The 14,531-nt window shown below is 44.4% G+C and overlaps 1 protein-coding gene across 1 annotated transcript in view; it reads right to left on the bottom strand.

Annotated features, from left to right (window-relative positions):
• Positions 1-14,531, bottom strand: part of LOC144791919 (all-trans-retinol 13,14-reductase-like) — a 282,571-nt gene that overhangs the window by 46,853 nt on the left and 221,187 nt on the right. Inside the window, exon 9 of the mRNA XM_078666732.1 lies at positions 12,333-12,499. Coding sequence (XP_078522858.1) covers positions 12,333-12,499 — 167 coding nt within the window. The remainder of the gene's footprint in view (positions 1-12,332; positions 12,500-14,531) is intronic.

The following is a 14,531-nucleotide window of genomic DNA, read 5'->3' as shown; positions in this document are numbered from 1 at the left end:
GGAAATTTCTCATTACTCGTCCTCTCTGGGTACTGTGCAGCAGAACAACGTTTTGTGCTACTGCCGCTTCGCACGGAGACAGTCATAAGGACGACGCAGTGGATTTCGCGCATCCGCCCGTTTGGAGTGAGCAGTGGTCAGCGCTCCATCCATATTTAGGGGTGATCGACTGACGTATAGTTCCTCTTACACATCTTTTGGCCATCAGATGGAAATCGGTGTATTCCTTGGAATTGCTATTTTGCATGTGGTCATCAAGACAATATCATGGTAGTGGGTGGAGCCTTCGAAGGAAATAACGTCAAATTGCCAATTCTATGTCCTGGGATGGAGAGGTGTCTCTGAACATTCCTTTGAGGTGCTCACAAGACACGATTCTGGCCAGTGTGGCAGTACACGGAGGAGAAGCCGCTCACTGGCATAGTGTACTGCTATTGTGGAGTCATAGTTTTACGTGCAATGCTTTGTCATGCAATACTGCTGTGTATCTTAGTTTCATGCTGTGCTAAAGTGGGTTTTGTGCCATTGTGTTTTATTGAATGACATGCATGACATGCGCGCGAGATGTCTCACCTGTGACTTTTGAGGACAGGTTTGCCCTGTTCCTAACTAACGTTGGTGTAATTAGCTGTTCAAGAAGTTAAAATCTGTTTACATTTGCAACCTAATTCCCATTTTGTTGGTATTTTCTACTGAAAACAAGTTTCATTCATGTTGGTGTCGCTGTTGTGGTGACATTTATTTCTGGTATGGGATTTCTCTTTTTGGTGTGCATGGTTCGGAGTGTCACCACTTATTGGTAGGTCATGTGGTATTGCTACATTTTCACATCTTACGCTACATGCCCTTACACAAGGGATTACACTATGGGTGGAAGGCACCCATTTCTATATTATACGTTACAGACCCTTACACAATAGATGGTTATATGGATGTAAGTCACCCACATCTACATTGCAAGCTATTGCCCTTACAGAAGGGATGGTTATAGGGGTGGATGTCATCCTTATCTACATTGTATGCTACATGCCCTTTCTAGAGAGATGTATGGATGGATTGCAAGTCATCCATCACTACACTTTACATTACATGCCCTTACATGAGGGATGACTGGATGGGGTGTAACTCACCAATTTCTACACGTTTCACTTGAAGCCCTTACATGAAGGATGGTGGTATGGAGTGGTTGTCACCTGTTGCTACGTGTTACATTTTGTGCCCTTTGTTGGGGACGTTTAGTCGGGTGTATCTCACCCGTTACATTGCAAATTTTCAACTCCTGCAGACACTGCCAGTCAAAGCCCACTGTGTTGAGGCCAGTTTCCCTCACCTTTGATCATCAGTAGGAGCCACCTGGCACCCATCGACACCTCTATCCCCAACACCCTTGACATCACTGCTGTCACTCCTCACCAAAATAAATTGATTGCTGGACATACTCAAAAGATATGAAAAAGGAATCCTCGTGTTTACAGACTCTTGCACACTGTGCCGTCCCGGTCTTCCCCCACCTGTGTAGCAATGTACGGGGTAGTATGAGCAGTGTAGGATCCTAAATTGTACCAACCTCAATCGCGCTCAGATCGCTATGTCTCTGGGGCTCTGCAGAGCCTCTATCCAGTCTTCGTCTTCAATGTTGCCTAGATCATCTATCCAGGCTCTTCTAAGGGAGGTTAGTGGCTCTGGTGCATTATTCATTATTTTCCGGTATATTGTTGACATCCCTTTGTCAGGAATAGGGTCTACTAAACAGACTGTCTTCTAGAGGGCAATAATCTGGGAGGATTGTGACTTGTCGTATGCGACCTTGTAGGGCGTGTGTGAGTCTCATATAGGGAAATCTCAGGGAGAGGTGCCCCGTCCCTCCACACATCCTCCAGATGCTCAATACCTCTGGTCTGCCATCCTTTGAATCGCTCTAGAGTAGTTACCTTCCTCAGTCGGTCACCAAACCATAGGGGCGTCATGCCTGTCAGCCGACTCTGCCATCTTAAGTAACTATTTGCCTCATTCTAGCCATTGACCACTGTTGCAGTCTGTGATGGCCAAGCTTGATGCATCTTACGAGCGTATAAAAGAGGCTTGTAATTCCTGTTTGGGTCTACGCAGAAAAAGAGCAGCCGGTCTATAGAATGGACTGAGACGTGATGCCAGTCATTTATTACAATAAGTCATGAAGCCCAATAATTGAGTTTAATGTCTGGGACCGCCAGGCCACCCTCCTAGACCCTTCTTTGTGATTTATGTAGGGCAATCCGGGGCACGCCTCCTTGCCATAACAGCATGCGGAACTCTTGGGCTACCTTCTTAAAGAAGGTTGGTGGGACAGAGTAGGGAGTATTCTGCAGAATATGTAAAAGGCGTGGCAGGGTCATCATCTCGTATAAGTCTGCTCTGCTCATTAAGGACAGTGGCAGGGTGCACCAATGTATTATGTCTGTATGAAGTCTGCTCAACTGCGGGAAAAGGTTCAGGTGCAGGAATATTTGTTGATTTTGTGATACATGATTGCCCAAGTATTTAAAGCCTTATACAATTATTGGGGCTACATATGTCACCAGGAGCCTCGGGGGAGGGGTCGAGGGGGGGGGGGGGGCACGACAGAGGGAACACAACTGACTTGGTCCAATTTATTGTGTAGCTGGAGTATCTCCCAAAGAGTTAAAAATATGAGGGACTTACCTTCCGGAGGCAAGATGGCATCAGGCTGACCGCTCCGCTGTGAAGCTCCGCTAAGCTGTGTAAGAAGCAGAATACGGCCGCGATGTATCGCAGCTCGGCTATGAGAAAACCGATCGCTGCTGAAGACTAAGGAATGCTCCTGACGGACCCCCCAGAGCTGGATCGCCCTCCTTCACCTGAAGTTTGGAGCGCAGTGGCTGCGCCGCCGCGAGGACGCTTTTCCGGCACCTCTGCCATTACCGATTACGGCTGCCCTGCGTGCTCTCTGTTGGACTTCACCAAAAGCACAACGGAACGAGGGAAGCACGAGGGGGAGCAGCGGCCCTTCCCTGCCTCGCAGAAGAAACCGACGAACGCGCACTACCAGCGCTGGGAAAAAGGCATTTGGACCAGGATCCACTGGCATCTTCATCAAGCTACTATTCTATAGCGCAGGACACGGCAGCATGACGGGTAAGGGGGCGCTAGGGGGCAAAGTTAAAAGCATCGCTACCTCTTCCCAGGGGGGCACAACACCTACTTTACCAAGGCAAAAAAAGACTGATACTCTGGGCACAAATCCCGAACCTGGGGGGGGGGGGGGGGGGGGGGTGCAATAAAACTGAACAAGCTGAACCTAAGATGAAAGAGAAAGAGATGGTAAAATCAACAAAAACACTGCACGCCCCGCCAAAGACAATGGTTGCTCACAACCGCTAATCACCTCCAGATTTGGCACTACCAGCAGGGCACTGAAGGACTCTGGCGCAAGGGGAGGCGGTGCTGATAAACCCAAAGCTGGTCTGGCACAAGATGGAACAACAAGACTGGGTGAAACCCAACAAGCCTCGCTGTATGAGGCCCCGGACACATCACTACCCCCTGATAATGGTCTTCCTACTACCAGCACGGCGCCTGTACTGCAGCCTATACTGCAGCACGAAGGGGTTCTGACCGAGGAAACTGAGAGCCCCAACGCAGTCACTGCGAAAATAACCACTGATCTGACCTTACAAACTGTACCCTTGATTAACTCTAATAATGCTCAAATCTGCTATCAGGACCTTCAAAGCCACATGCTAAAAACTCCTGACAATCAGGATAAATTCTACTCCCTTACCGACGAGTCGGAGATTTCTGACATCAGCATCTCAGCTTCGAGTGGAGAGGAAGGAGCCAAATGGTACAGTAGCTCAAATACTGATCCCCTGAAACATAGGCAGCTCTCCAGAAAGGCCCATTAAAAGAAAATACACTGCGATCAGTACAATAGGGCCTATGATTCCTCAGACAGAGAAGATAGCAAAGGCCTCAGGTGGGACTATGAGGAAACGACCCTAACTGTCCTCTCTAACCCCGGGACATCCCTGTGCGGCAATCAGACTATCACAGAAGACGCTAAAAAGAGCAATCTCCAGGAGCATCAAGAAGACAATCAAGAAGCAACTTTGGATATTGTCTTCCAATCCATCAAGAGCTTCCAAGCTGAGGCCAAAGCAGATAGTCGTTGATCTCGCCTTGCAGCCAAGAAATTACAGGGGGCTGTCCGAAAGGTTGGAAAGACCTGTGCAGACATCGCGGACCGCATGGCTTCAGTTGAAGTAAGAACTGAGCTACTCGAAGAAGATGTCACTAATCTAAAAAAACAAAGTGAGGAACATGAGGGAGCCATTAAGGATCTGATGTGGAAGGTAGAGGAACAAGAAAACCGGCAGAGAGATTTCTGGGGGTCCCGGAGGGAGATAAAAAGGACGACCCTAGGAAGTTTATGATTTCACTCCTCATAGGTGCTTTTCCTGAGCTGCAGGACTGGGACCGGGACAAAGAAGTTCAAAGAGCCCACCGGTTTCCGCTGTTCCCTAATAAGTGGGCCCAGGCATCGCAACAGCATCTCTAGCCATGCTGGTTTTCTTTGGAAACTTTTTTTTACGGCAAGCACTATTTGATCTGGCTAGACCCAACAACAAACGCACATTTGAAGGCTTTGCTTTCTTCACCCGGCCAGACTTTGCGCACGCTACGGTCGAGCGTAGGTGGAGACTAAGACAGCTCTTTGATACCTTTCGGAAACTGGGGGCTACAGTATACCTACAAAATCCAGCCAGACTTGAAGTTATCTTTCAAGGGGCTACACGTAGCTTCATCTCTGAAATTCAGGCCAAAAATTATTTCGATGAAATTTCAGGCCATAAGCAGTGATCAAAGGGTTAACAATATGATGATGTCTGCACCCACCTTTTGTAATTTTGTATTGTGTTTTTTGTCCACTCTGTTATGTGCACTAAGAGATAGTCTGTACTATTAGGGTGATTAGATGTGAAATGGGGAATTCTCCTTCGATTGGAAAGTCTTGGCTCTAAAATGCCTTTAAACATTTTAAGCATGTGCTAGTTTTTTTCATAGCCATCAATACAACTGTAAAACTATTTACTTAACTACATGGCTTGACACACACAGGGAGGCTTGGTGGGCTCACGGAGGGATTGGTGGACGGACGTCAAACCCCTGGCACTGCAGCCAGGTAACCTCCAAGATTGGTGGTGGGTGGGGGGGGGGGGGTGACCTTGGGGAGGGAGGGGGGAACGGGAGTGACGGACAAGTTAGCAGTACCAGCACAAAGTAGGAACATGCACTCTAGGGCCATAGAAGGACAGAGGAAAAAGAATAAGGGCAGCCAATGCTGTAAACTATACAGACGTGTTGATAGCTCTGGGAGAACTCTGCTAAAAATATGGGTGGGTTAAAAGTATTATCCCTAAATATATGTGGCCTAAACGATCTCAAATAAAGACAAATGGTCGCAATTGGCTTATGAAATTGGGGGGCAAACATAGTGTGTATCCAGGAGACGCATATAGAAGGATCTCAAAGCCATCTGTTGCATTAGGGTACAGATTGGTGTGTGCCACTTCACAAGGGGCTCGAGTACGAGGGGTTTCCATTTTGGCTAGAGGCAGCGGGTATGTTTTTAACCACTCAAAATGGATACATTTGGTCGATGGGCTATCATTGAGTGTCAATATCAAACGGGCAAAAAACTGACACTATGCGCCATATATGGAAGCAATACAGACGACGCAACGGTTTTTGATGAAATCTCCAACGAGCTCTCACATTGGCCTCTCTCGATAATGGTTTGTGGGGATTTCAACATAAACTTCCCTGCCGATTGGTCTTTGAGAGATGACTGGCTATATAAGTGACGTAAACCAAAGGTATTTTGTTACCTTAGAAATGCGTGTCTTGTACATGGACTTGTTGATAGCTGGCAGACATCCAACACTAATGACTCTGGGTATACATTTTTTCCTAATCCACACCGTATAAATGCAAGAATAGATGATATTTTATTATAAAATTCACTTAAAAAAAATTGTCAAACAGAAAAAATGCCCCGGATATCATCTGATCATAATCCCCTTTTGTGTACCCTAACCATCAGACCCATGAAATCAGAGCCTACTCTCTGGACATTCGAAAAAGCTCTACTGAGCGACCCTAAATACTGTCTCCACATGAGAGATTGGATCCCCACATTTTTAGACGAGAATATCGGCAGCGCCTCAATAGACATTGTTTGGGACACCTTGAAAGCCGGGATCCGGGGAGAGTCTATGCAGTACTCACTAAGGGCAAACAAACAAGAAAGGGAAACCATGCAGGGCTTACATGATAAACTTAGGTTAGTTGAAGAAAAATTGGTTAGAGCCACTAGTGAGGGAGACACAACCGTAGAAATCCTAACTCAGGTAGCTATCACCAATATCTTTACAGATAAAGCAATTCGGAAAGCTACAGCTCGAAAGGAATTATTATACAAAATCAATGAGCAAGTGGGTCACCAATTAGCAGGACGAATGCGACAAAAGACCAACTCTAACTTAATCAGGGAAATTAACGATCCAGTAGTAGGACAACTAAAAGACCCAGAACATATCAGAGAAGACTTTTGGCGGTTTTACAGAGATTTGTATACCGAAGATGGTAGGGGGGACGCAGCTGAAATAGAGAGGTATTTGGAGAGTGGAGAAGGTGTAAGATTTAAGGAAAATGACCAGAATATATTGGAGGAATCCCCTAGCATAGAAGAAGTCCTAACCGCTGTCAAAAATCTACCAAAAGGGAAAGCCACTGGAGTATATAGTATTCCTTCTGTTTTATGGAATATTTTTAGACCAAGTCAAACATATCTTAGTTGATCTGATCATACATATATTTACCGGTGGTCAGCCCCTCAACTCTTGGTCTCGCGCTAAAATTGTTATTTTCCCTAAAAAAAATAATACCTCCAGAACTCCTAGGATCATACCGTCCCATAACGCTTATCAATGCAGACTCAAAAATCTATTCAAAGATCTTGGCAAACAGGATAGCCCCTATGATACATAAATTGATCGCCAAGAGCCAACATGGTTTTGTTCCAGGGAGAGCAGTAATAAACCACACTCAGAGAGTCATCACACACTTTGACGGAACTGAGACTGCAGGAGACCCTATGGCACTGATCCTTCTTGACGCGGAGAAGGCTTTCGATAGGGTCTTCTGACAGTTTCTTTGGAAGGCTATGGCAAAGGTAGGGTTCCAAACAGGCTTCATTCAGGCCATACAAAAAATGTACAATTATCCCAAGGCTGTAGTACTGGTCAATGGGAGCATAACTAAGGAATTTGCTATCTCCCGAAGAACACGCCAGGGCTGCCCATGCTCACCGTTGCTCTACGCAATATACATCGATCCTTTTATCCGCTGCCTAGAAAAGAACACTGAAATCACTCCTATCATATCACAGGGACACTCCACAAAAACGTTAGCATATGCAGACGACATTGCTTTAGTTTCTACTAATCCTACGATAGCAATGCATTCCATTGAGACTGAAGCTTGTAAATTTGGTTTAGTCTCTGGCTACGCACTCAATCAAGGGAAGACGCAGATTGTCCTGAACCAAAAAAGCGTGATGGACGACCTAGAGTGGTGGGAAAAGCGACATACCTGGGAGTTACCATCTCCTTTGATCTTGAGGAATTGGTGGATATTAACATTAAACCAATGCTGTGCTCAATTCAAAAAGATCTACGACGCTTAGATAACCTCCACTTATCCATAATCGGAAGAGCAAATGCAGTTAAAATGTTTTTTTCCCCGAAAATCTTATATTTATTTAGGGCAGTTTGTCTTGAATTTCAAACCAATGGTTTACAGCAATTGAGCGCACATTTTCAAGATTTATCTGGGCATACGCACAACTCTGGCGTGCCTATAAATTCCTCACCCTCCCCAAGGATAGAGGCGGGCTCGCTCTTCCTAACCTAAGAAGGTACTACTGGGCATCAGTACTACTCTACAGTAGGGAGTTACTACAAAACACGAGGACTGATGAAATAAGGGCAGATGAACATACACCATCTATATTTCAGCTGCTTTTGGGCAACTCAAGCCGAGGGTATTTGTGGAGGCACTTACATGATAGCTACCATAAAAAAGTTCAATTCAAGACATTATATAGTAGCTTTAAGGTTTGGAAAGCAGTAAAGAAAATACTAGGAATAGGGCAAATCTCACATTTTACTCCTGTAATGGACAATCCAATTCTTCCGCCAACTATCTTCAGGGATAACTGTATAAATAAATGGTACAGGGCAGGAATAACTCAGCTAGGATGCCTGTTTACATCGCAGGGGATTAAATCCTTCGAAGTCCTGAAAGATGAATTCCATCCAGATTGGCAAGACTTTTTTAAATACCTCCAAATCAGGGACTTTCTGCTAAGCAAGCCTGGGGGGAGGACACTAGGGGAAAAGTCAACTCTGGTGGAATCAATCATTCACACTAGGGACTACACTATCGGCGGAGTCTACGCCTCTCTGATGGCAATATTCCCAGATGACTTAGATAAAACATCGCTGAAGTGGCAAAGCAAACTTGAAATATCAAACGAGGGATTTTTACCCACTTACCAGCTAGCTCAAACTATCCTTATCTCCACCAAACTTCAGGCACAATTTTATAAAACCTGATTTTTTCTATACTACATGCCAGATAAAATCGCTAAGTGGGGAACCGGTAAAGGGACATGCTGTCCGAAATGTAAACTATTCAATGCCGACTCTATTCATATCTTCGCCTCCTGTCCTGCACTAACATCTTTAATACAAGATATAGAGAGTTTTCTGACGTCTGTTCTGTATAGAAAGATCACCTTGTCAAGTGAGGTCATTTTATTAGGGGCAGATGACCCAGATAATCCCGGCAGTGGCCATGAGCTTTTATTTGTTGCAATGGCGGTTTTACGGCTATGCCTCACATCTGCATGGCTAGATCCTATAGCATCCTCATTCCAACAGTGGTTAGCTAGGCTATTGGCCATGCACAACATTGAGGTAGCCATCTACAAAAGGAAAGGCAAACAGCGCCGCAAAAGGGGGCTTAGGATCTGGACTCCTCTCACACAATGGCGCGCCATACAAAATTAGAAACTCTGTGGTATTGTACTATGCCCATGTTCTCTTTCTTCTTTTTGTTTTCTAATTAGTTTTCCTTGGATATCTTCCTGTGGTCTTTTCTTTTTTTTTCCTTTTCCTCTTAAATAGTATGCTTCCTCTTGGGAATTGTATGCTAAAAATGTTTTATTATGGTAAATTATAACGTAATGCTCATGAAGACAATTTTTATTATGGTTTACCTGTCCGTCACTGAGGGGGGTAGGGGCGGGGGTCAAGAAATGGAAAAATATTGAATAAAGATATATATATATATTTTTAATATATATGAAGGACTCTTGCTATGGAGAAATAAGGCCTTGAAAGGTATAAGATTATGTCATCGGCGTACAGGGAGATGTGTTCTACCCATCCCCCGGGCCGTGATGCCCCAAATCATCAGGTCTGTTCTGATACAATGCGCCAAGGGCTCCAGTGCCAGGGCAAATAGCTGTGGAGACAAGGGACAACCCTGTCTGGTGCCCCTGTGCAGCGCAAAACTTCTTTATAACGATTCGTTGACTCCCCCTCTGGCCAATGGACTCTGATAAAGTAATTTTACTCAGTTACAGAATTTTGAGCCAAAGCCGAGTTGGGATAGCAAGGCGAACAAATAGGGTCACTCTATGCTGTCAAAGGCCATCGAGGTATCTAATGACATTGGCGCTGTCTGTTGGGGCGAGAGGGCCTTCGTCAAGTGGAGGACTTCATATAACCGCTGTAGGTTGTGGCGGGTGCTACCATGTGGCATGAAGCCAGACTGATCTATGTGAATGATAGTGGCTAGGACAATCATAATCTATTTGCTAGGGCCTTGGCGAGCACCTTCGCCTCCATATTTATCAGGAAGATCGACCTATATGAGCTGCAGCTTTCTGGGGGCTTGCCCGTCTTAAGTATTACCACAGTTGTGACTGTGTTCCGGTCTATAGGCAGTGAGCCTCCTTCCTTTGCCTCCTCAAACATTCTAAGCAATGGTTGCGTAATTCTGTCAGTCAAGCCCTAGAAGAGCTCGACTGGGAGTCCGTGCTGGCCCAACACTTTCCCAGACTTCAATGACCCCAGGGCGCTAGAGAGTTCCTCTACTGTGAGAACAGCGTATAAAGGCGTCTTGCTCGTCTGTAGTTAGTGTCTGAAGCGAGAAGTCAACAAGTAGCTCCTTGCAGTCCCTGTCAGATGTTGTACTAACCAGGGCACAAGGACATTCATAATAGGAGGCAAAGGCCTTTGCTATTTCTACGCTTGTGGTCTGAAGAACACTAGTTCCATCCCTGACACTCACCACCCATGACCTTTCTTTATCTCTTTTGTCCAACCAAGCAACAGCCTGGAGCCTTATCCCCTATATTGTATAGTCGGCGCTGCATGGCCAGTGTGTGCGCTCACGCTGCATTATCCAAGGCCGCAGTTCTTGCTGGCATAGGGTGAGCCTATGTTGCAGCTCTATGATCCTGCCAGCAATCACCTCTCGCTCCAGTGTCTGCATCTCCTTCTCAAGGGTTTGGAGTTTTAACGCGTCTTCCTTTTTCTTTCCCCCTATCATTTATGACGGGCTTGTCCTCACAACACTGTTTTAAAGGCCTCCCAGAGGGTTTGATGGGATGTCATGACCCCTCATTTTTTTTGAAGTAGAGGTCGGCCCCCTAGTGGAGCTTTATTTTCAATTCTGGGTCCCGTGGGTACCAGGAGTCTATCCTGGGGAATTCTGCTTTGTTAGTACTTGGCCGGAAGTGCCATTTTGAAACACACTTTTTTTATGACTTCATTTTTATTACAGTAAGTACAAAAATTGGGATGTTAAAGATACAATATTTATAGAATTTTATAAAGGACGCACTATTTAGCATGAGACAGCATACCAGCCACTCTGCCCAATGCGTTACTACAGAAGTGGCTAACCACTCGACAAAGTAAGCTGTATAGAAAGTTATATGCGTTAATCACATACTTAAATAAGTCCTTATTTTCCAAATCCATAGCCAGTGGTCTCTCTTGCTGAGTGGTAAATGTTTCCAGGTAGCACTCATATGAGTGAGATTTGACCATGGCAGCTTAGCAAATTATCTTTCTTTCTTTTTTCTATCATTTCTTCAATGCACATAGCTACTCCTAGGCATTTTCACAGCTGTGGTTCCTAGGTAGCAGCCACGGTGCCAGTCATTTAGAACTGCCGTCTCAGAGCCTGGGTGCTATTGCTGTCCTACTGGATAACCAAGTTACTCAATTACACATTACTCTCAGAGCATAGCTAGATCTTAAAGGTAAATTATTGAATTTGTTCGGAGCAGGATTGAGTCCTAAGGATAAATTTAGAGTGTACAGTTACTGCATCCACCCGGCAACTGGTGGTAGATTATGGAGCCACAGTTTAGGGAGGAACAGGCACAGCTCCAAGTCTTCTACAATTCATTGTAACTTACAGTAGAAAGACTACAGATGCTGAGAATTGATGTAACATCAGGTGTAGGCACACTGGAGTACTGAATATGATGGTATAAGTACATGATGTGTGGCACCCACTGGGAAAAACTCAAGAATTATTGTGAGCGTCCCATGGCACACACATCTATTTCATTATCTTTGAAAGCATAAGTTGTACATGGATAGTTCAAATGGCTCCAGAATCTGGGGTACCAGTCATGGCCTACTCTGAGACCTTAAGTTATAAGACAAATATTCTTGTATCCCTCTCAGGCTGCGGTTTGGTAAACCATGGGGCAGAGCATGCAGGTTTTCAGTGGGTCAAGAACATTTTGAAACAACAAGTGAAGCAGTCTGAGTTTGGTCATGGCTAGTTGGCTGCATGTCCTTGCAGCTCCCCATAAGACTCTGTTCTTCAAAACGCATGCCCTGATTTTTCAATAAAGATTGGCGAAACACAGAGCACAAACAGGTCAGGCAGGTCCTCTCTTTACAGGGAAATCCAACAGCTTGTGCAGGTCAGGTCACAGTGGCAGGGTTTCTTCATTGCCTACCCTTTGTCTCGGTTTTAAGGGAATCATCAGGCCTAGGAAGGTCGGTCCTGGTCTGAATGATCTCCATGCTGGTGATGCAGAGGTTCCTTCAAAGTCAACGGCTCTGATCACCGCTGCATTGCAAAAGAAATCCTCTAAGCCTGTGCTAATGCACTGGCCAGTTCAGCTCCACAACCTTGCAAATGAACTGCATTAGCAAGAACACATCACCACCTACCTTGTCTCGGAGGTTGGGGAAGTGCTGCAGGACTGTCTCGAGTATGGAGTCGGCAAAAGTCTTTTTCAGCCCTTCGTACTCCTCCCCTCGCTTCTGCACTTTCAATCCCTTCCATTCTTCAAACCACTCATAACGTACAAGTGTCAAAACAGACATCGTAGATTTGCCTGTAACAACAAGTTTAAAAAACATTACCTTGCATTATTAAACAAGCTGTGTAATATAAGAGCAAAACAACTTCAAAATGATAGTTTCAGTACTTCCCAAAGGACATTGTGTACAAACGAGCTCCAGTGGTGCAGTTGGACACGTTTCAAAACTATAATGGTAAAATAGGATATGAATGCGTCAAGTAGTTTATAATGAACACAATCTCCATCAAAATGGTGTTTGGGTGTTAAAGAATTACAAACGAGTACTGGAGGGCCGCCTTAGAGTCTTACAGGTCTTCTCAATGTATGGTGCTTGGATAGTGTTATGTTCCAGTAGAAAGACACCAGGAGCCAGGATGTATTCTCAGGACTTCTTTTTTCAGTCTTCAGTAAGATTACAACATCTCTGTACTCCAGCCAGCCTAGTGTGGTACCAGCCCCACCGGGAGCAGCCTCCCTAGCTGCTCAGCCCATCTCCAACTGCCACATTCACCCACTCAGTCACCCAGGCATTCCACGCATCACAGGCACACCAACATTCTAATACCAAGCACACTCTGGCTGAGCAGCTAGAGGCAGCAGGGCTAGAATACATGTTATATAATTATGTAGGATATAACATTACCTCTTTTTCTTTAAACAAAAGAAAACTATTACAACACATTACAATTACATTACAGATCTTAAAGATGGAATCATAAAAGTAATAAAAATCAACAATAGCACAAATTCCAAATACTCTAGGATGCAATAAAAGTAAGCATCAATGAAGATAGAATCATTAAAGAACAAATTTCTAATCTCAAGTATGCAGCGATGATAATAATACATCACAAGAGAACCATATACTGTAAAGGAAGGACGGTTAAGATAAAAACAATTTAATTGCAAAATCCCCCATCCCCCTTCATGAGAAGATAATAACAAATATCAGAACGTTGAATTAAGTTCCATAAATTTTGTGACATGAAGCACTATGACCGAAAGGGTCGAAAGAACACACAACCCAAATGCCCAAAAGCATAACCAAAAATAGTGCTAAAGGTAAAATTACCTATGACTCAAACCCAAGAGTAGGGAAAACAAAACAAATGGGCCGTCACCCATATTACCAACCATAAAGGTACTGTGCACAACTGAAAAACAAAACAAATGGGCCGTCACCCATATTACCAACCATAAAGGTACTGTGCACAACTGAGACAGAGATTAAATCTCACAACCAACGCCGCGTAGGAGTTAACCTAGGTACACACTGATGAGAACAAGCTCATGAAGCAACCCCCTTGTGGAAGTTACATACCCCAGAGTAGGAGTAACACACTGTCCCAATGAAAATATCCAAAATGGGAACTGACTGAAGATCCACCACATATGACAATCCCTCATGTAAGGGAACAGTGAAAACCACCATTGTTAACCAGTGACATCACTACCTAAAAGGTTGCACAAGAAACACCTTAAACTCTAATAAATATTTATACTAGAATATTTGTACACCTTACAAAAAACACACTAGTACACGCCGGTGAGCGACCTCTCACCCGAGTTGTGATTATTATCACTTTCCCTGTAGAAGAGAAAACAAAACAGCACAAACCAAAAAGCAAGACATTTCACTCACATACCCGAGATATCACATTACAATAAAATTCCCACGACACATTGCAGTGTAAACTGTAATGTTGTGATAAAAAACCAACACCCAATAGTGCCTAACAAAGCAAACTGTAAATACTCATAGTTCTAGTACAGACATAACATGTGTTTCCAAAAGCTTACACTCCTAGTTCTAGTACAGACATAACATGTGTTTCCAAAAGCTTACAGATAAAACCTATGCAGCTAATTGACACCCCGAGTCTTCATGTCATATGGTATATGATACACTTGAAATGAAAAAAAAACATTTCCTTCGGCATACTTGAAACGAAGGATCATCACAACCTATGCTGCTAATTGACAAACCGAGTCTTCGTGTCATATGGTATGTGACATACTTGAAATGAAAGATGAGCGTTGAACCCAGACTACATTCCATCACTTT

Source organism: Lissotriton helveticus, chromosome 11 (assembly GCF_964261635.1).
Source record: "Lissotriton helveticus chromosome 11, aLisHel1.1, whole genome shotgun sequence".
Lineage (NCBI taxonomy): Eukaryota > Metazoa > Chordata > Amphibia > Caudata > Salamandridae > Lissotriton > Lissotriton helveticus.
The sequence above is the reverse complement of the archived record's forward strand: the minus strand, read 5'-3'. Positions and strand labels throughout refer to the sequence as shown.